This window comes from Equus caballus, chromosome 1, assembly GCF_041296265.1.
Source record: "Equus caballus isolate H_3958 breed thoroughbred chromosome 1, TB-T2T, whole genome shotgun sequence".
In the NCBI taxonomy this organism is placed as follows: Eukaryota; Metazoa; Chordata; class Mammalia; order Perissodactyla; family Equidae; genus Equus; species Equus caballus.
Window position 1 is genome coordinate 169,924,470 of NC_091684.1, and position 23,213 is coordinate 169,947,682.

The window sequence follows — 23,213 nt, forward strand, 5'->3', positions numbered from 1 at the left end:
CACATGGGAAAACAATATTACAAGAAAGAAAAGTGAATTTATTAGTTTAACAAGTTTAGATGTACAAATTCACCACTATGGGGTTTGCTCTTATTGACAACATTGAAAGTAATAATAATGAACATTTTGAGCCTCTTGTTTTGTGCCAGGCACTGTTCTAAGTCCTTTACATATGTCACTTTATTTACTAACCATGACAAACCAAAGAAGTCAGGTCAGTATTTTCGTATCTCTAATTTACTATGGGTGAAAGAGGCACAAAGAGTAACTTACTTAGCGGAAGGTGGTATTCAATCCCAGGTGGGCTAACTACAGGACCCACGCTTTTTACTACTGTAGAGGAGAAGGGCCAGCACTCTGGAATCAGATAGATGGGTTTCAAAGCTAAGTACTATCACTAACTGTGTGAGCTTGTGCAAATCACTTGGCCTTTCTTCCTTGACTTTTTTAAACCTACAAAATAGAGCTAGTGATGATACTTTTGTCACAGAGTGGCTGTGAGTAATAAAGGAGGTTAATCAGAATAGGATTTTATACATAGTATGTATGCAATTGATTTCAGTTAATATTATTAATATATTTCTTTTGTAAAGCTCTTTATAATTTACAAAACACTTTGACTTATTCTTTCAGTTCATCTACACAACTTCTGTGACATAGTTAGGGTAGATATTCTCATAATCATTTCACAGGTAAGACCCAAAGAAGCCAAATATGTTGTCCAAGGTCACAGAAGTAAGTGAAGGAACCAATTCTGCTAACTTCAGTATCACTAAGAACTCTGCTTTGCTATGTTTTCTCTCCTGGGAACTACAGCTATACTCTATGTAACTACCTTCAGAACTACAGGACAAAGCAGGCCAAAAAGCCGCATTTACCTCAGAAATGAATATTGTAGAGGAGAAATGCATGTAGAACACTTATAAGAGATTTCTTTTCTATTGTTTTAAGACAATACAGAAATTACATGAAGATTTATGTAAAAAATATTTAATAGGTAAAATATTATGTTACTGAGTGAAAAAGGTAGATCATGAAACAATTATTATAGAAGTTTACTTAAATATAGAGTAACAGTATTATGGGTAAGTTAGGTTCTTTTTTTCCCTCTTTTATGTTAATATATGTTTATTTCCTAATTTTCCATGATAACGATGTATACCTCATTTAATTTAAAAAGAATGGGGAGTTTAAAAATTGTTTAGAAAGGGATATACAGTTTAGAGCAATTCTCCTAGACAGGTTGCTTACCTAAGCTTTTCCTCTACTTTATGTGTTAGGAAAGGACAATGGTAGTGTCTTTGGTAAGTCTTACATCATATGCCTTTCCAGGGCTCCTCAAAGACTTTTCCATGGGAGCCACTTTGTGGAGAGGAGTAAATTTGGCTCCCTAGTGCTTCTGTTTCACTCAGAATCAGCTCTTTCTCTAAAGGAAAGAGGGGTTCTTGGCAGTATATTCTGGCTTTGCAGGTTTTGTTCTAGATGCTTGGAACAGAAAGAAGAAAGGAAATAGACATGTCATGCAATCGAATGAATTTCCAATGAATGTTCCCAAATAGGAAAATTTTCCCCAGGGACCTCCCATCTACATGTTTCTATCTCTCACCTAAGCCCCCTGCTTACCAGTAGTACAAGAATGAATTTTCATGAAAAGAGAGTTTGAATTATTATGCTTTTAACACCTACTCTTTATTACTTCTGTTTCTTTTTAACAACTTGTTTCAAATATCCACCTCTTTTAAAGAACATATGCCATTTATCTATCAAAATACATACTTTAAATCATCTTAATGAAAACAGAGCCTTTTTTTAAGAAAATGATCATTCAACTGCAGCAAAAGGAGCAAAGAATCCAGAATTGGAAGAAATAACAATTACTTTTTTATTAAATAATTCAGATACTCCATATTTTACCCACTTGAGTGATGGAAACAAAAAGGAAACTCCAGCTCTATCCAGGGACCCAGAATTGCCATATATATTAGATTCAGCTGCATATAATAGAAATACAAATAGCAGTTTATGCGAGATGAAGATTTAGTTTGTTTCTCACATATAAACTTCTAGAAGTAGGCAGTCCATGGCAATCCAGAGGTAGGCAGTTCCAAGATGTCTCAGGGACTCTGGCTCTCCTGGCTTTCTGATAAACACTTTGTAGGGGACTGGAATTGGCCACACCAAGATACTTCTCTTTGGCATGAGGATTATTTTGGGCTGGTTACTTTTAAAAACTGCAGACATGAGAGAAACTCTGAAAAATAGAGTTTAACCCTTTGTCAAGAGACATTTATATTTGTAAACGAAATTTCCATCTGTAAATGTGTCTCCCTCTCTGTAACAGGAAGAAGCAGGGATGACCTTATCTCTAGAAACTCTTATCAATGCAGAAGGCAAGGACTTAAATCTGCATAATAACCTTACTGTTGTTTACTGTAGTTTTCTGGTCATCTCCCATAACTGACTCCCCCCACCCTCAACATCCTCCTTTGTCTTGAGCTGAGGATGGTATTTAAGGTGAGAGCTTCCACCATTTTGGCAAGCTATGCAGTTTTTCTGGGTCTCTCTCATGTATACATGTTATAAAGCTTTGTTTAATTTTTTCCTGCTATTCTGTCTCATGTGAATTTAATTCATTGTCCAGCCGAAAGGATTCAGAGTGGGTAGAGGAAATGTCTTCCCCCCTACACCTTCTTAGACATATTTTCTTTCTCAAAGACATCTTATTATCTGAAGATGGCAGCTGAAACTTCAGACAGCAGGGAAGAGGCTAACTTACACTTCATTTATATTTTTGATTGAACAGAAGTCTGTCACATAATAACCCCTATGCATAAGAGAGGCTACAGTATTTGATTTTTCAAGCTGGGCACCTTGCCACCAGAAAAGAATTGAGGTTGTATTAGTTAGGAAACAATAAAAATGGATAGTAAGTATGCAGCTAACACACTCTGCCACATGTGTATTAGGCATAAAATAAGAAAATGAATACAATTATGACCTGTGCCCAATGCTACCTCTTTAGCAGGTTGACACTCAAGGAAATCTTTACATCCAAATAAGCAGCAAGGAGACATTTAGTGGATAGAAAAGGTTGAAAGACCAATGTGTTAATAACAAAAAAAAAATGAGGCAATACAGAACCTAAGATTTTAGTCAAAACTCATGAATGTGTGTGAAAAAAATAAATATAAATGTTTCCCTAATCCTCAACAAACAAAAGCACCTCATGTGATACTTGATAAAATGAATGCTTGGGACAAGAGATGAGAGAAATATTTTAATGTCTCCATAATCAAGCTTATTTAATTGTTACTCCAAAAACAGAGGCAGGAAAAAAAATACCCAAAAAGAGTTTCAGTCAAGTTAGGCATCATATGAATCAGAATGTGGGCGATGCTTCTCTCTTTGGGATACTAACTTGCTAAAACCTGTCCCGGCTCTGATTTCATGACTTCCTCTGCAGAAGTTTCTCAATGGCTCATATCCTCTGGGAAAGAAGATTCTGCCATTCAGATAGAAATATTCTTCCTTCTCCTCTGCTCTTCTAACCTCAGTTTGAAGGTCAAGTTCCATCCACCAAAATTATGGGTGCCCCTTCAATCATCCTGCTACAAAGGAGCTTAATATTAAGACTATTGGCAGGACTGAGAGGAAAAAGGTAGAAACGGTAGAAATGATGCGGGGTTGGTGAGCCGAGGAGTCAAAAGAAAGATTTCTTGGAGTCTCAACATCTGGCAGTAGTGCTCTTTTGTTTAGAGAATAGTGTGGAATAGCATGGGGACAGGACCCATGGGCAGTCAGAGCTGCTGCTGCTGCTGGCATGGGGACAGGACCCACGGGCAGTCAGAGCTGCTGGCATGGGGAGATGCTGCTGCTGCAAACATGGGTGGAGAGTAAGGCTAAATTTAAGGCATAGGTATGTGAATTATCTCTTTACAAGACAAAGGAAAGAATATGTAAAAACAGTTGTTAAAATGGTATCAGGGCAGGTGGGGTCTAGTTATTGGGTGGTCCTATAACTTTTAGATAAGAATCAAACTGGATTGAGTAAATGGCAGAAGCCACCGCTTAAATATTATCTTCAGCTAAAGACAAAGGAGGATGTTGGAGAGGGGGGAGGTAAGTTACAGGAGGTTGCCAGACAGTAAACAACTTAAGTCCTTGCCTTCCCCATTAAGAGTTTCCAGAGATAAGGCCATCCCACTGTCTTCCTGGCACAGAGAGGAGGCATCTTTACAGATGGAGGTTTCCCTTACAAATGTAAATGTTTCCCAACAAAGGGCAAGCAAACTCTGCTCCTCAGAGTTGCTTTTATTAAAGGTAACCAGCCCCCTTCTCATCTGCAGCTTTAAAAGTAATCAGCCTAAAATAATCCTCATCAGAAATAGTGGGTCACAGTCATTGTAAGGAAGAAAGAAAACTCTCCTGGAAAATGAAGAAGAGACATGTTCTTTCAGACATCAGGAGGATATGATACAAAAGTCGTGAGAACTGAAATCCCCAAGCCAGACTGGAAAAGAGGAAATTATGAAATAAAAAAGGTTGTTAAGACGGAAAAGAGAGAAAATGGTGCAGTTTGGGGAGCAGTTAAGAGGTTACCAAAGAACTCTCCTCTCCTCCCTGACACATTCCACCTTCAATTTAACAGGAGTGTCACACCTGTGTGTGAAGAGGGCAGAGGCCATTGTGGAGGAAACAATCACAGAAGAAAAGGCTTTTACACCTTTGCTGCAGAAGATGAGAAAGAGCCCTTCATGAGAAATTTCAATTCTGTCTCCACTGACCTTCGTTTCCTCTGCTGAAAGGTAAACAAATCGCTGCCCCAGTGCCAGGTAAGCTTTGTTTACAAGGTGGAAGAGCAAGTAGTGGAAATTGAAAAGGAAGAAAGCAAAACAAGACAATCTCCCCTCTATAGAGATCCTGGCCCTCTCCAGGGGACACCAGAGGCTTCAAGCTGGGCAGGGGCTAGGCACAGCTTAAGGGGAACATTTGTGTTAAAGCTTGCCACAATTTAACTGGCCAAATGAGGAACTGTCATTTGTGGACAATGTAAGCAGTGCTTTGGGTAATACCATCAAAGCTGATTTCCTAAGGACAAAGGACCACTCCATAGCCCAGAATTGTCCTGTGTCCTTGGGATCTGTGCCCCAAGACTATTGTGTCTCCTTGATCTGAGATCTATTCCAAACCCTAAAGTCTCACTACATACTAGTAGGGAAGCCCAAGAATAACAGGGTATGCTATTTGACACAGTCAAGACTGCAGTGGGGACGCAAGAAATAGCCTTTTAAAAATTCAAGGAACAGCCATGGAAATAGAATGAAACAGAATCAGGTATACTGAGCGACATCAACAATGAGGTTGATAGTTTTGCAGGGTCAAGTTATCCAATCAATGAATGTCCAGCACCTTCTCCTCAGGCCTCCTCTGAACTTTTTTCACTGAATTCTGAGGTACATACAACTATGGTTCTTGAGGAAAGGCAGCTTCAGTGCTTCCAGAGCCAGCTTTTTGTATCACCCAGGCATGTTATCCTCATGGCAAACTCAAGGGGAAGGCAGGAAATTCTGTATCTTTTAATACCAAATCCTCCTTTGCCAAAGGCATGAGTTACTGAGTAAGCCCAAAGCTTGTCAGGAGGACGATGCTTTTCACTGTGGTTAACTGGCATTTATCCCTCCCAGAACATCAGTCTGCTCTCCTGCTTCTTTCTACCTTTTCAGGAACCTAGATGGGGGACACATGATTACCGCTCATTTCAAAATGGGAATTCTCCAATTCTAACTATGGGAGAGGAATAAGTCAGCAGTGACGAAGGGTCAATGGGACCCTTGTTCTGAACACAAAAGTATCAAGACTTCATTTTTTCTTTAAGTGCTATTTCGACTTCTTCATTCTCCTGCTCACTTTCTGTACTTTCTTCATAGTTTTCCTCAACCAACTTTTGAGTCTTTATAAACTCAAGGTAAACTCAACAGTAGAATTCACTTGAAATGTTTCCTTAGTCCTGCCTGAGGATTCTGTACTGAAAGACCACCAAACTTGGAAGAAGAAAACCTGGACTGTGGTCACAATTTTGCCACTTTTACTTCTGTGACATCAGGAAGTCACTTAACTTCTTTGACATTCAACTGCCTTGTGAGTAAAAGAAGGATAATAATATTGGGCCCCCATATATCACACGGCTAAGGATCAAATAAGAGTGTATGTTCAAGTCTTCTTATGTTTGTATCATTACCATTCTTTCTCCTCCAATCTCCTTTGTACTAAGACAAGTAAATTTGTTGCCTGGTCTTGAAAGTAACCCATTCATAGCTGAGGGCTCCCCTCCAAAAACTTATAAATCTGAGCTAATCATCCCCAGCAGGAGAATTGGAAAGTGCCACTAGTTTCTCTTTTTTGAGTTGCAGGTTCTTCTTGCTGGTCTCTCTCTGTTTCTGTCTTTACTGACTTTCTGTCTGCAGGCAGGCACATCTGAGGGTGCACAACTTGAGTCCCCTACTCGGCCAAATGTCTCCTCTATATTGCAATCACAGAACGGTTTCTCAAATATATCCCAGAACATATTGTGTATTGTGTGTATCAGAAGGCCCAGGCCTGGGATTATTGGCTTTAGTAGGATATGACATTCCTCTTCTTCCCCCTCTTTTCCTAGAGACAGTACCCAGGATGGAAAGACCTCTGCTGTCCTTCACTCTCCTCTCTCCCTTACTGCTGGGCTTGATGAGCCTCGGCAGGATGAGCTGGGCATGGACTGCTCCTGATTGCACCATAGCAGACAGCTCCCTATTGCCTAACATTTCCTACTACATCCCATTCTGTTCCTTGGCCCCGGGACTGCACCTTTTTGCATCATGCTCCAATGTTAAAGACCTGGCTCAGACCCTAACAGCAGTGCCCCGAGATATAGAGGCACTTTGCCTCCAGGGCACAGTTCCTTTCCTGCCAGCTGATGCCTTTGGACACTTCACCACACTACAACTTCTGAGGCTGCAGCTGGGCACCATCAGCATTACATCTGGGACATTTCAAGGACTGAATCAGCTGCAGCACCTTTCCTTTGAGCATCACGCTCCCTGTTGCCTGAGCCTGTTCCTCCCTCCAGATGCTCTGGAGCACCTCAGACTCCTCAACACCCTTTCCTTCCATGGCTACTGCCTGAATTATAGCCAGAACATCCAGTTGCCCATCAGCCTTAGGCATCTAACCGTGAGGCACAGCTGTCTGATAGAATTGCGGGAACTGCAAGGGCTCTTCCCAAACCTTGTCCCTGGTTCCTCTCCTACAACCAGCCCCAGCCCATGGACCTCCTTCCTGGAGGAGCTGGACCTGTCTGCCAACCTACAGCTGAGCCAGGTGGGCAATAGAGCTCTGGATGGCCTCCAGCTCCGTTCCCTGAGATTGGATGGCACCCCACTAAGCGCATTAGACCTCCTAGGCTCAGGACTGCTCCACTTGGACTCCCTCTCCCTTGAGGGAACAAGGACAGAAAGACTGCCTGGGAATGTGACACGCTACTTTGAGCTTGTTGCTCTTGACCTTGGAAGGAACCAAATCCAGAACCTAGAGGATGAGGATCTCCTAAGCTGCCAGTCCCTGGAATTCCTCAGCCTTCATGCCAATGGCCTGCAGTTACTTCCATCCAGGTTCCTGAATGACCTGCCCCAGCTTCAGAGGCTCAATCTGTCAATGAATAAACTGGGCCCAACTTTGGTGCTCCCAGAAGGGCTGGTCAGCTCAAATCTGAGAGTGTTAGATCTGTCCCACAATGAGCTCTGTGTTCTGCCCTATAGGGCCTTCTCCTCTCTTCCTCAACTCCAGGAGCTCCGGCTGAGTGGTAACAACATTTCCAACTTATCCAGTGAAAGCCTGGAGGGACTGAGGTGGCTGAAGACCCTAGACCTGAGTTGGAACCAAATTAAAACGCTGAAGCCAGGCTGGCTCTCCTCTCTTCCTGCTCTCACCTCACTGAACCTCCTGGGCACCCACTTGGAGCATATCTCAGGCAAGCAGCTCCAGGGTCCCCAGAAGCTGAGCCACCTGCAGCTGGGTTCTCTTGAGATGCTGGAGATCTATCCTCCCTGGCCTCCAGCACTGCTCAGCTTGGAGGTACGGGCAGATGTTTACATCCAGTTTGGAGTCCCCAGTGGAGAACCCTTCCTGTTCTTGGAGAACCTTACCTTACAAACTTCCAATATGTTGCTGCAATTGGACAACAACACAATCCACTTCCCTTCCCTACGTCACCTCACTCTGCGAGGCTGCAGCCCCTATATTTTGTCTGGCCATCAATCCCACAGATTCTTCCCACAGCTCCCTCTCCTGGAGCACTTGCACTTCTGGTCTGATCATGAGGGTGCAGACGATCTGCATCTATTTGGGATGCCCAGCCTGCGAGTGCTGGAGCTGGGGGACTTGGATTTCCTCTGTCAGCCAACATCAGTGAAGTTGGAGAAGCTACTGAAGGAGCTGCCTCAGTTACAGGTTCTGGTATTGAGCAACCTGAACCTTGGGAACCTCTCTGCCTCCAGCTTCAGGGGCTTGGGGCCCCTTCGGCTGCTGCTGCTCAATTCTGAATGGGCTCTGGGGCTGGACAGCAGCCTCCAGGAACTAATTCCCCAGATGCCTCAATACGTTTATTTCTCAGATATCACCTTCACTTGCCAGTGCGAAAGCTCTTGGGTGGGGCCTTGGGCAACACAAGCCCCAAACACTTTTGTGTACGGACTGGAGAAGTCCATCTGCATGGCCAATGCCTCTGACTACTCCAAGACGCCATTGCTCTCCTTCCTTTCTGGTCACTGCTCACATGATCCTGAGTTTCAGAGCTTTCTAACCAGTTTCACTCTGGTGTTCCTGCTGATCTTCCTTTCATTGCTTGGCTGTCCCAAATGGCCCTGGCTTCATTACCTCCAGACCCTATTTCATGCCTGGTGGTGGAAATTGGGCGGGTGGCGCCCCAGAAACCAATTCCACTATGATGTCTTTATATCCTATTGTGAGCAGGACAGAGCCTGGGTGCTGAAAGAACTGGTTCCTGCTCTAGAGAAGCCTCTTCCAGTTGGTGAGGGTTTGAGGCTATGCCTGCCTGAGAGGGACTTTGGGGTTGGGCAGGACAGGATGGATGCTATGGTTGCCAGCATGGAAAGCAGTAGAGCCACCCTCTGTGTGCTCAGCTGCCAGGCCCTGGGAAGTCCCTGGTGCAATCTGGAGTTAAGGCTTGCCACCTACCACTTGATGGCCAAGCCTGGGACTGCTCGCCTCCTGCTGCTGTTTCTGGAACCTATTGATCGGCGGCAGCTTCACAGCTATCACCGCCTTGCCCGGTGGCTGCAGAAGGAGGACTACTTCGATGTATCCCAAGGAAGGATTGAGTGGGATGCCTTCTCTGAGAAACTCCGGAAAAGGTTAAGGAAAGCTGGGCAAGAGAGAGAGGATTAGGAGTTGTGGAAGAGAGATTCAGACATGCAGGAATAACTCCCAGCAGGGCCCTGGATGCCATCCCATCACTGGAAGACAGGCTCAGAAAGGCAGTCTGTAGGCAATGCTTAGCTCAAGTCCGTTTTCCACACTAAAAATGATAGATGCAGACAACAAATCTCAATGGGGTAACATATTAGAAAGCACTTGGAAACAAGGCATTCATTCACTAAAACAGTTCTGATACCTACTAGTCCTCTCAACACAAGGCATCCCCTAAAAAAGAATACACAAAAATGTTTTCTAGAATTATGTCTGCATTTTTTGTAATGAATTCATTCTGCCTGACGAAAGCAATGTATTTATTTTTGGTAAAAAAATCTACTTTATTCTAGTGGAATGGAGCCAGAATCAATGAGCTATTTTTCTGTGCTCTGAAGCTAGATTGAAACCATGTTTGCAATTCACCGGAGGTCCAAAAAGTCAAAGAACTTCCCTAACTCATGAGGCTCTCACAATAACAGTATACATGGCGAGAACAATAGTTTTGATCCTATATTACCCATGGAGACCTAAGCACATAAAAGTTAAGTGCTTTGCCACCCTGCCACAGCTAGTGTATCATAAAGTTTAGATCAATCCAGTACTGTATGCTCTCCACTCTACTGTCTTCCAGGTATCTCTAACCGGTGACAACTTACCTTGCTACAAAGTTAAAATAGGCAAACTTGTGGCAAACGTCTTAAAAATACTCACATGTGATCTATTTCCAAGAATTTTTTATAAGGAAATAAAAATCACAGATTCCCACAAAATTTGAATAAAATAATAAGTGCCCCCAAACAGAAAGATAGTTAAGGTCCATTGATAAATATGGAATATCTGCACCCATTAAGAATCATGCTTCAGGGAAATATTTAGTGGTATGGGAAAAGACTCATCATACAATATAAACAAAGATATTGACAAACTGTATGTAGCCTGACTCTAATTTTGAAAAAGTTCCATATCTATCTAATCTATGAAATATGAAGAGAGAGAAGACTAGAAATGGCCCTAGAAATGAGATTGTAGATGATTTAAACTTCTTCTATTTTTCTGTATTATTCATTTTTTCTAAAATAAGCATGTATTACTTTCAAAAAAAATAAATTCTGTTTCAAAACTAAACACCTCTCCTGTAGACCAGTTTAAGTAATTTTCTACTTTATGGTGGCACAATGGGAGCTTTAGAGAAAGCATGAATGCTGAAATCTGGATAAACACAGGAAAAAGAGGAAAAAGCCATCACAAACTTTCAAAGATCATCTGTTATGTAAATGAGCCAAAGATAGCTTCTGTATAGGTTGCTTACTTCTTCACAGCAGGCTGAATGTTGTTAGCTCAAAAGCCTACAGGTGTCAAAATTTTTACATATCCAATTGTTTTAGAGATAGTCCCAATAAGCAGATTTTTAATCTGCTTTACAGACCTCAGGAAATTATGTCTAACATCTGCTACCCATAGATAAGACAGACTCCAAGATAATACTACCCTTCGGAACTCTCTAACGTAGCACGTCCTCACCCTCAGGCTGACTTCACCTAGAAAGGTAAGCCATCTCTCTGATCCCCCTCTTTCTCCTGGGAGTTCCTTAGTCCTCCTCCCCTTCTGAGCAGTGGCGCCCCCTCGCCTATAGTCTCTGGAAGGTCTCATGCTGTGAGGGATTTCCCCTGAATACAAATCTGTCAAAACAGTGTCCCCAAATAAAACTTGTGTGTGCCATTCCCACCTCATGGTCATATTTTCCCTTGTTTAGCCCCAAAATCCTCTGAACCCTCTAAACAAACCTTGAAGAATCATCTTTGACCAAACTAAGGATCTACTCATATGTTAGCTCAGAGATTGAGAGATTTCTACACACATTTTTCAGAAAAAAATACCAATTTCTTCAATTAATAGAGTTGGACTATTTGTAGTCCATTGGCATAACTTTGGGACTTTGCTGAGCAAGGCACAGTCTAGAATTCTCTTTTTATTTTCCCTTCATCTATTGTCAACTAACGATCCTTGGAAAATACTATTCATTTTTATCAGTGTTAATGAAATCCTCAAATTCTCATTAACTTTTTTTCCATTACAGTTTTTTATATCATTGAAGTTACCTGGAGAGGTTTTCTTCTTTTCTTGATACATCTGAGATGCATATCATGGAATTTCAGGACTGAAAGAAATTAACTTCTGATGCTTAAATCCCCTCTACCACTTTCTCAGCCTGTATTGGACAAAATCCTTGACAGAAAGCAATCTTCTGAAGCAGCTTATCCCATCACTGGAGAGGTTTCTCTGGAAGAAAGTTATTCTCCATGTTGAATTACAATATGTCTCCCTGTAACTTTTGACTATTATTTTTAACTCTGTGCTTTGGGGGTTAAATAGGGCAAACTGAATTTCTCTGTTAAGTGATTACCCTTCCTTTGTTCCCATAGAGTCTTTCGTTCTCCAATTTAAATATCTCAGCTCCATCCACTGTTACTCATTTTTCATGCTTTTAAGCCCTTCTAAGTTGCATCCTGCAAATTCACTGCAGTTTGCCCATGTACCTCTTCAATTATGAGACCCAAAACTTATGAAGGTCTCTATATCTGATCTTCATAAAATAAAACAGGATTAGATCACTACGTCCATTTATAAATTCTAAAGTCACATTTTTAGCTGTGGTAGTCATAATGTTGATTTAAAAGTTTAATTTACTTTTCTCTGGCTGAACTGAGATTGAAAGGACAAATTCACAGAACAAGTGGGGCAATAGTTTACAGTCAATGGAACAGTTGTGTAGGGACCTGGAATTGGCCACCCCAAGATACGTCTCTTTGGCATCAGGATTATTTGAGGCTGATTGCTTTTGATAAACTGGGACAGGGAATGGAGGCTCTGAGGAATGGAACTTGCCCTTTGTTAGGACACATTTACATTTGTAAGGTAAATCTCTGTCTGTAAAAGGTGCCTCCCTCTCTGTACCAGGAAGAAGAAAGGAGATGACCTTCTTTCTAGAAACTCTTAATCAATACCAAAGGCAAGGACTTAAATCTGCATTTTATTGTGCTTGTCTGGTAACCTCCTATAACTGACTTCCCTCTCCCTCCCAACATTGGCATTTCTTTAAGGATTAAGCATCTTTCCTTAGGCTAGGAACTGATTGCTGCGCTCACCTGTGACCGCCCAGCTCCAGACAATCAACTTGCCTCCTGCTACGCCCACCACCGAGATAGCAGACCACTACCTACTGTGTCCATCAAGCACTGTGCCGACAGGGCAATCTCGTGACTATTGTGGGAGGGACATTTCAATCACATGTGCAACACCCTGTTTGGGGGTATATAACCACTCTGTGCACCCGACTTCTTTGGTGCCCTTTCTTCCCTCGGGAAGAAAGGCCCCGGGCCATGGTTCCTCATAAAGCTTTGTTTAATTTTCTCTTGCTATTCTGTCTCATGTGAATTTAATTCGTTCTCCGGCCAGACGAACCCACATTTGGGAAGAGGAAATGTCTTCCTCCCCTACAGTTTTGGCGCAGTCGGCAGGATGAAATTTCCCTGGCTGGACATTGCGTGCTCCTGGACTGCTGCGGCTGAGAAATCCCGGACTCCTGCCGAGAGCCGGCAAGAGGTAAGAGTACTTACCATGTCAGTCTCCCGGATCTCTGCCTGCAGGCTCCAATGGAAGCAAGAGTGGTGAGTTTTTTTTGTTGTTGTTAATTCGTTCTCCGGCCAGATGAACCCACATTTGGGAAGAGGAAATGTCTTCCTCCCCTACAGTTGTTACTGAACCAAAAGTCCCAACATTACCGCAGAATAGTTGGGGCTGGTATATGTGTTGAATTGAGGAGAGGAGGGAACAGATGGTGGAAGCCTTAGAAGTATTTTGTAAATTTTTGAGATAACTAATCTCTGTCTTTACATCCCGTAGCTTCATTGAACCCTTTGCTCTTACATTTTTATTCCTAAATCCAATGTCATCTCTTTTGTAGGAGACACAGCTGCATTACCATAAAATATATAAAAATGCTTCTGGTTATACAGGCAAGCCTATATTGGAAGAAGATGCTATCTAGGACTTTCATAGCTAGAGAGGAGAAGTCAATGCCTGGCTTCAAAGCTTCAAAGGACAGGCTGACTCTCTTGTTAGGGCCTAATGCAGCTGGTGAATTGAAGTTGAAGCTAGTGCTCGTTTACCACTTTGAAAATCCTAGAGCCCTTAACAATTATGCTAATCTACTCTGCCTGTGCTCTATAAATGAAACAGCAAAGTTTGTATGACAGCACATCTTTTTACAACATAGTTTACTAGATATTTTAAGTCTGCTATTGAGACTTACTGCTCAGAAAAAGATTCGTTTCAAAATATTACTGCTCATTGACAATGTACCTGGTCACTCAAGATCTCTGATGGAGATGAGTAATGAGATTAATATTGTTTTCATGACTGCTAACACAACATTCATTCTGCAGCCCATGGATCACTAAGTAATTTCAACTTTCAAGCCTAAATACTTAAGAAATATGTTTCATAAGGCTACAGCTGCCATAGGTAGTGATACCTCTGATGAGTCTGGACAAAGAAAATTGAAAACTTCTGGAAAGCATTCACCATTCTAGATGCCATTAAGAACATTAGTGATTCATAGGAAGGGGTCAAAATATCAAGATTAACAGGAGTTTGGAAGAAGTTGTTTCCAACCCACATGGACGACTTTGATGAATTCTAGATTTCAGTGGAGGAAGTGGTAAAAATAGCAAGAGGACTAGAATTAGAGGGACCTGAACATGTGACTGAATGGCTGCCACCTCATGATAAAACCAATGGATGAGGAGTTGCTTCTTATGGAAGAGCAAAGAAAGTGTTTCTTGAGATGGAATCTACTCCTGGTAAAGATGCCTTGAAGGTTGTTAAAATGACAATAAAGGATACAGAATATTGCACAAATTAGTTGATAAAGCAGCAGCAGGGATTGAGAGGATTGACTCCAATTTTGAAAGAAATTCCACTGTAAGTAAAAAGTGCTATCAAACAGCATCATATGCTGCAGAGACATCGTTCATAAAAGACAGCGTCAATAGATTCAGCAAACGTCATTGTTGTCTTATTTTAAGAAATTGCCCAGCCACCGCAACCTTCAGCAACCACCACACTGATCAGTCAGTAGCGATCAACATAGAGGCAAAACCCTCTGCCAGGGAAAAGATTACCACTCACAGAAGGCTCCTATGATGGTTACCATTTTTAGGAATAAAGTATTTTTTAATTAAGGTATGTACATTGGCTTTTTTTAAAAAGATATACTGCTATGACACACTTACTAGGCTACAGTGCAGTGTAAATATAACCTTTATGCGCACTGGGAAACCAAAAAAATTTTGATTTTTGGATTTTTTTTTCTTTCCTTGTTAAGTTGAAGATTTTCATCTTTTCACTTAAAGGAAGCACTTTACTGCTTCTCTTTGTCGTATGCGAATTGCCAGTATCACACCTCCTGTGCTTTAGGGCCATTGTTAAGTAAAATAAGGGTTGCTTGAACACAAGTATGGCAATACTGCAGCAGTCAATATGATAAACAGGACAGCTACTAAGTGACTAACGGGCAGGTACGTATACAGTGTGGATTTGCTGGACAAAGGGATGATTCATGTCCTGGGCAGGTGGAGTGGGAAGGCATGAGATTTTATCAAGCTACTCAGAATGGCACACAATTTAAAACTTAGGAACTGTTTATTTATGGAAATTTTCATTTAATATTTTTGCATTGCAATTGACCGTGGGTAACTGAAACCACAAAAAGCAAAATTGCAGGTAAGGAGGGGAGTCACCGTATCAGCATGCCTGGAGTGGGGTTAGTAGAGGGAAGAAATGTAGGAAACCATGGCATGGAGGAAGACGTCACTGGCCATATAGGTTGTGGTAAAGAATTTGCTTTTTTTTTTAAATGAGTTTAAAAGACTGAGAGCAAGTAGTTGACATAATCAGATTTTTAAAAAACTACCAGTCTAGTCCCGTGTGGGTAATAGCCTCTAAGCATATAAAAAACAAACAGGCAACTTAGGAGACATTTGTAGCAGTTTAAATGAGAGTTTCATGGTAGCATGGACCAGAGTAAAAGCTGATATGAATCCTAAAAATTGTTCAGATGCTGAATATTTGGAACGTGAGGCCTAGAGAATTTCTTTACAGTTTGGATATAGAGTATTGAGAGAGCTGGTAAGTTATGGCCAAAGTTTGTGGCCTGAGCAACTGAGTAAATTGTGGTGCCATTCAGTGATAATGCCGATAATCTTTAAGTAATCTAAAACTATGCTGCTAATTGAATTGTAAAGAAATTCAGAGAATATCTTAGTGAAAAAACTTCTTTAATATGGTAATGTCTTGTTATTACAGTTTTAGGAGAAAAAAATGAAAAACCCAAGAGCAAGTAATCACCGTGACCCTGTGACTGATTCTTCTCGGATTCCCTTGTACCTGGGAGACTCAGATCCTCCTCTTCTCACACTTCTCTGTGATCTATGTCCTGACACTAATTGGAAACCCGTGCATTAGCTGTAAAGTGTGGTGGGACCACCATCTCCACACCCCATGTACATTCTGCTGGCCAATTTTTCCTTCCTAGAGATTTGGCATGCCACTTCTCCTGTCCCCAATATGGTAGCCAATTTTCTCTCTGAGAACAACACCTTCTCCTCTGGCTGCTTCATCCAGTTTTACTTCTTCTTCTCCATGGGCACCAGTGAGACCTTCTTCTTGTCTGCCATGGCCTTTGACAGGTACCTTGCTATCTGCAGGCCCCTGCACTACCCCACTGTCATGACAGTTCAATGCTGCATCAGAATGGGAGTCTGCTGATGGGTGTATGGATTCTCCTGTCTTCTCCTCCCAGGGCATCTCATCTCCCAGTTTCCTTTTTGTGGCCCCAATACAGTTGCTTCCTTATGAGGTTGTCCTGTGTGCCAGTTCCTGCCACTGAGATCGTCTGTGCCATCTTTAACTTAAATCATAATTTTCTCCACTTTCCTCTTCATTACCAACTCCTGCACTCTGGTTGTCAGAGCTGTGTTGAGAGTCCCCTCACCAGAAGGCCAGCATAACGCCTCCTCCACAGGTGGCTTCTGTCACGCGGTGGTGTCCCTGTTCTATGGCTCCATCACAGTGATGTATGTGAGCCCAAGAGCAGGCAATCCAGCAGGAACTAAGAAAATTGTAACTTTATTTTATTCTGTGATGACTCTACTTTTCAATCCCTTGATCTACAGCCTTCGGAATAAGGAGATGAAGGAGGCCCTGAGAAAGCTGTTTAGGATTATAACATTGACTCAAAGACAGCCTCTCAAGAGCTAGAATCCATAGGTGTGTAGGACATGTTGTGATATAAAATTATAGAAGGTTAATGGTCTTAAGTAAATTTGAGAGACAAATACGTTCCCTATATCCCCTGGAATATTTTTCAAAGATTTTATTTTTTCCTTTTTCTCCCCAAAGCCCCCCGGTACATAGTTGTGTATTCTTCGTTGTGGGTTCCTCTAGTTGTGGCATGTGGGACGCTGCCTCAGCGTGGTCTGACGAGCAGTGCCATGTCCGCGCCCAGGATTCGAACCGACGAAACACTGGGCCGCCTGCAGCGGAGCGCGCGAACGTAACCACTCGGCCACGGGGCCAGCCCCCTCCCCTGGAATATTTTTAAGGATGCCTTTCAATGAAGCAAATAGCAAGTAAAATCTTACCAGAATTTGCATAAATCATTTGTACTAGGCTTTATTATATTAATATTCCTGTGTGTAGTGCATGGAAACAGGAAAATGCTGGACATTCTCGGGCATTTTTGAAGAAAAAGACATATACAACTCAGATGTCAACTGTCAGTTTCTATCTTTTGCAGATTTAGGTAAATTTGTCTCTGACTCCCAATTTCATAGTGATTAGATGTCTAGAGTCCCCACCACTATCTCCCTACACACACACACACACACACACACACACACACACACCATACAAACAGGTTCCTGCATGCTTCTTTCCTCCCACTCCTGAATCCACCTGCTGTCTTCTTTTGATCACATCAAACTGGATGTGAGACTCATCTCCTTCAATATTTTATCCAAAACCAAACTCATTCCAGCTTAGTGTAGATTTATTAACCTGACTATAGGCTGGAGTTAGGGAGAATCAGAGGAAGGGCCACCGTGCTGGACCACCCACTCAACCTCTCATATTATAGCTGGTGCTGCCTCTTTCTCTTTCTTACTCACCTTCTTCCCACCACCCACAAGAGTGACCAGAACATCTTTCACTTTCTTATTCAGAATAATTTTGTCCATATGTAGGCCCTTTGTGGTTTGAGATTCTTCCTCAAGTGGGCTTGTCAAAAATTTTCTTCTCAGGAAACCAAATTCTTGAACAAGACCTTGTGAAAACACTTTTCTCCAACTGGTTATTTTTCAAGTTGTTTTAGGTTCTTACAATTTGTTAGATTCCTCCTTTATCTTAGTACTACTCAGGAGCACTCAAAGAAAAAAATAAAGGTACTGAAACAGAATAGAGGTGAGACATGGAAACAAGATTACCTAGAAAAAACTTAATGACAAAATAATAATTCATATTTTAAGTGCTTTATGATTTTTAAAGTGCTTTTATCCCTGTATCAATTAGAATGAACACTAACCATGCAGTGAGGGTAGTGTGTGTGAGTCTGAGATAGAAATAAGATAGTATGGCCAGGGTCTAAATGAGGTGTATTACTTTCCAGTTAATTTCCAAAGTGGCCTGGAATTAGCATGCTATATCTTCATAAATGTATCTTACTCCAAGAGGGCACAATCTCATCTACTAGTGAAATTATGCCCAGTTCCACAGGAGCGTAAAAAGCTAGATTCACTTGTCTTCATTTTAGCTATGCATGGGAAATGAAAGTCAGGCTCTATGTGGGTGACAGCAGGAATTAGTTTAAAGTTTGGGTGTAGGGCTGAGGCTAGTCCATGAAGCCCCTTGTGTAGATCACAAGATCACAAAGCAGCCCCTCAGCTGCAAGTCTTGATCAGAAGTGCTTTCATGCACCTCTTCCTCAGGTGGGCCCCACACACACGTCACGGTGCACATTTCTGCTCCCAGGCACAAGCTGGGTGACAGTCACCACTCCCTCTGTTGGACAGGCTCCCTTATTCCAGGAACGACCTGTAGAGCCTTATACGATATCCTTTGGCAGAGGAGGGAAGAAGTCAACCAGTACAGCCTTCCCACATTCTTTCAATAGAAGTATTGAATGAAAGGGGAAGGCAAGTGTTTAACATTCCAACTGTCTTGAAAGAAATAGGGAGAAGATGGTAGGGATTAAAACATAGCACATCAATACTCATCAATTATCTCCTGAACTGAAAGTCAGAAATTTACTCTCACTCCAATACTTATGTTTCTGCCTATTTTTCTTTACTCAAGACTAGTAGATATTTGATGTGAATTTTAATAAAAGTAATTTCAAAAAGTGATTAAAATCAATAACAAATATTAAAATGGTGGCCAGATGCAAAGTGAATTTACAAAAGATAATCAGAAAGAAAATATAATGGAAGGGAAATGCTATTTATAACAACAACAAAGTGTTGTAGACCTCTAAATAAAATCACCAAAAACTAGTGAAGTGTATATGAAGAAAACTGCAAATACTTACCTTGAAACAGTAAAAGTTAATTAATTAATTAATTAATTAATTAAATAAGTGGAGATATCTACCATGTTTCTGGATATAATAAGTAAATGTAAATTTATCATTTCATTCCAAACAAATTGATAATTTAATGAAAATAAAATAAGGATAATCATACCCATTTAAATGTTCCATAACTGGATATTTATTAAGTGAATTATTGTGCATACAAATTATAGACTATCACACAGATATTAAAAATCGTGTTTTGAAATATGTTTGATGAGTTGGGAAAATGTTAATAATATAATGCTAAGTTTAATTTCTCTTTTTCCAAGATAGAAAAGACTTACATGATTATTTCCAAACTTATTTTGTAATCAAGAAAATATAGGAAGGAAACAAAATACATTTCATATTTGTAATCTTTTCAAAAAATTATCGGTGATTTTGTTCTGCTTCTTGATGTGTTTTACAAATTTACTATGATAAGCTTAATTTTTCTTACCAAATTAAAAAATGTTAACTAAGGGGCCGGCCCAGTGGCGCAGTGGTTAAGTTCGCACATTCCACTTCTCAGCTCCCCGGGGTTTGCCAATTCGGATCCTGGGTGGGGACATGGCACCACTTGGCACGCCATGCTGTGGTAGGCATCCCACATATAAAGTAGAGGAAGATGGTCACGATGTTAGCTCAGTGCCAGCCTTCCTCAGCAAAAAGAGGAGGACTGGCAGTAGTTAGCTCAGGGCTAATCTTCCTCAAAAAAAAAAAAAAATGAGGGAAAAAAAGTTAACTCAAAAATCTCAACTTGACAGTTTAAAGAAGGCTTATTCTTTATTTCTAATTCTTCCCTCAGAGTGAAATGAGGAGTCTTGCTTCAGGAACTGAAGCTGAGTCAACATAGTGGGACTTTGGTCTGGAGTCCACATGCTGCTGACTGAAGCAGCCACTGAAAAACCTTCATCAGAAAATCTGGAAATAATTTGGGTGATACATCCTATCCCCAAAACTAAGTTCAGAATCAATATACTGAACACATACCTAATCCCTCAAGGACAAAATAACACACATAAAATACACACATACACAAACGCACTTGTTATATCTTGTATTTCCTATAAATGTTTTGGAAAGTTGCTTGTTTCCCTGAGCTCATTTAAGACACAAGGTTGTGTGTTGGTGCAGCATGTGTTGTTCTGGGAACCTCGTCAGTGTCCTTCCAATAGCACAGGTGGTATAAACTCATCACATAAGTAGATTATTAAGTGGGACAGGAGTTCCTCCTTCTTGGTTTTGTGCTCTTTCTTCAAATCAGTTCTCCTTTATACCATCTACATTTCCTCCTATGGATCTCAACTCTTCAAGCTTCCTCATAGAACATCAGCCCTGGAGAATAATCTGAAATTGTAAATAAACCATACATCCACCAATAAATAAATTGTTAAGACCACTGTAGTATGTGTACATGATAGAATGTTTTAGCAGTATTAAAATAAATACTTATAGAGATAGTCCAAAAGTATGGGTAAAGACTTAAGATGTGCTATGAGAGTGAGAAAAATGAGATTCAAAATTGTTATACTATGATTATAAATACATTAGGAATAGGGAAAATGAAACAAGGTATTAATAACAATTTGATTTAGATGTACCAGTAGTGACATTAATAATTTCTCTGCACTTTTCATATTTGCCAATTTTTCTTAGTTTTGTTTTCTAAAATAGTCATTTAAATTGTATATAATTTTCTGACAGTGTAAATGCCTAGTCACATTCAAGGAGAAAACATCCTATAGTAGTATGCAACTTAATATGATTAAAATCCTTTATATAGGTGCAAACAGTGTTAATGATGTTATTTTGCGGATGAGAGTGCACTAAAAGAGGTATTTTGGGAGACATTTAGGCTGGTGGGTCTCAGGCCTTTGAAGTGGTCTCCCTGAGACAGTCTCCTTCTCAGTGTTCTAACTATCAGCGCTGTGTGTGGGAAAGCGACCTGATTTGTGTATTTGAACAAGCTTAATTCCTTCAATTGTTGTGTCTTTAGCTTTCCCCATATCCTTCCAGGCCTCTCTATCTATATATCCAGGAATCTTTCCTGATTTCCCACTTGAATTTCATCCCATAACACAATGTGACTGAGATTGCCTTTAAGATCTTAGGCACAACGGATCCAGGTATTTGTGACAACATGGATGGAACTTGAAGACATTATGCTAAGTGAAATCTGTCAGACAGAGAAACACAAATTCTGTATGATCTCACTTACATGTGGGATCTAAAAAAAATAAACAAAACAAAAACCTCGTAGTAAAAGAAATCAGATTTGTGGTTACCAAAGCCATGGGAAGCAACTGGAGGAAGATGGTCAAAAGGCACAAACTTCCAGTTATAAGAATAATAAGTACTAGGGGTGTAATGCACAACATGATGTCCATAGCTAACATGGCTGTGTGATACATAGGAAAGTTGTTAAGAGAGTGGATCCCTAAGAGTTCTCATCACAAGGAGAAATATTTTTTCTTTTCTTGTTATTGTATCAATGTGAGATGATAGATGTTAAACCTATTGTGGTAATCATTTCACAATATATGTAAATGAAACCATCATGCTGTACACCTTAAACTTACATAGTGATATATGGCAATTATTTCTCAATAAAACTGGAAAAAAAATTTTTTAAGTGGAATGAGGGGACTTCAGTCAGACAGTGAGGAACCAGAAGAGGGATTAAAGGACCCAGAAACTCTGAGGACTTCGGATATGGAGAGGAGCCTTGGAAGAAGCTTAGACCTGCCCACTGCTCTCATTTTACTGTTTCATCTATTAACTAGAGTAAAGGAGGAGGTGGTGAGAAACTGACTTCCAACTGGTCAAGTTCAGAATGAGGTCAACAAGCTTGTTCACACACTCTACAAATGTCTCTGAAATTGGCTACAGATTTCCGTGTTACAACCCGCAGCCTTTGTCCCTCTATTATAACATTGGAAAACAATGGAGAAGGGGCTCAGTGGAAAAAAATATATAGATTTGGCAAGTCTTCTATACAGAAAACTGTAAAAGCCTATTGAGAGAAATTCAAGAAGACAAATTAATGGTGAGAATATGCTACATCCATGGATTATAAAAGTAACTACTGTGTAGATGACAATAATTCTCCCCACTCAAAGCAATCTCAAGCAAAATTCCAGCAATAATTTTTGTGCAAATTGAAAAGTGGATTCTAAATTTATGTGAAAATACAATGAGCTAAGACTACCAAAAAAGTTTAAGGAGAAATAAATTAGGAGGACTCACCTTATGAGATATCAGACATTATAAAGCTATGATAATTAAGAGAATGTGCTACCAGTGAAATAGGTACAAAAAGACAGATGGAATTAAACAGATAATCCAGAAACCAAACCATCATATATAGACACTTAGTTTATGATAAAATTAGGACTACAAAGCAGGGGTGGAATGAAGGTTCTTTTACCAAAAAGAAAAAAAAGTCTAAGTCAAATGGATTTTCATGTGGAAAAATGAACTTTGACCTCTATTTCAAACCATACACAGAAATTAAGCCCAGGATTATTGCAGATCTTAAATGTGAAAGGTAACATAATAAAGCTAGTAAAAAATAAAGTAGAATGTTTTCATGCCTTTGAAATAAACAAAAAAGAATTAACTGTACAGGAACTTGATTGATAAATTAAACACATTAAAATTAAGAACTCCTATTCATTAAAAAAATTATGAGACTGGAAAAATAAGTCACATAAATGGGAGAAAAATTTGGAATACAGATAACTAATAAAAGGCATGTTTTCAGAATGTTTTTTAAATATTTAAAGTAATAACAAAATTCCTAATAGAAAAATGTGCAAGACGCTTAAAAAATCATTTTGAAAAAAGAATATAATCCAATTATAACACAGTATGTGTTTTCCTAAATGATTTTTTAAAAAACTGACATAATCAAAGACTGGCACAAAATACAGAATGATGAGGATTATCATATACTACTCATGAGAAGGTACATTTGGGTAACCATTTTGGAATACTCTTTGATGCTGTTTGTTAAAATTCAAAATATGCATTCTCTAGGATCCAGAAATTTCTTGTATATACAACATATATTCTTGCA

At 40.3% G+C, this 23,213-nt stretch overlaps 1 protein-coding gene and 1 pseudogene across 2 annotated transcripts; both read left to right on the forward strand.

Annotated features, from left to right (window-relative positions):
• Positions 1-4,487: 4,487 nt before the first annotated feature.
• On the forward strand, positions 4,488-10,590 carry LOC100072493 (toll-like receptor 11). Of its 2 annotated transcripts, none has more exons than XM_070239598.1 (2): positions 4,488-6,138; positions 6,656-10,590. In XM_070239598.1, the coding sequence occupies exon 2, from the start codon at positions 6,670-6,672 to the stop codon at positions 9,439-9,441; it is 2,772 nt and encodes a 923-aa protein (XP_070095699.1). In that variant the 5' UTR covers positions 4,488-6,138; positions 6,656-6,669; the 3' UTR covers positions 9,442-10,590. The 2 variants fall into 2 exon arrangements, with proteins under 2 accessions (XP_070095699.1, XP_001502488.1); XM_001502438.5 differs by having other exon boundaries at positions 4,488-4,832.
• On the forward strand, positions 15,890-16,776 carry OR11G35P (olfactory receptor family 11 subfamily G member 35, pseudogene; annotated as a pseudogene).

What these genes read in the sequence shown, in the direction of transcription:
- LOC100072493 (XM_070239598.1), top strand. Translation starts at nt 6,670, where the DNA reads ATGGAAAGACCTCTGCTGTCCTTCACTCTCCTCTCTCCCTTACTGCTG.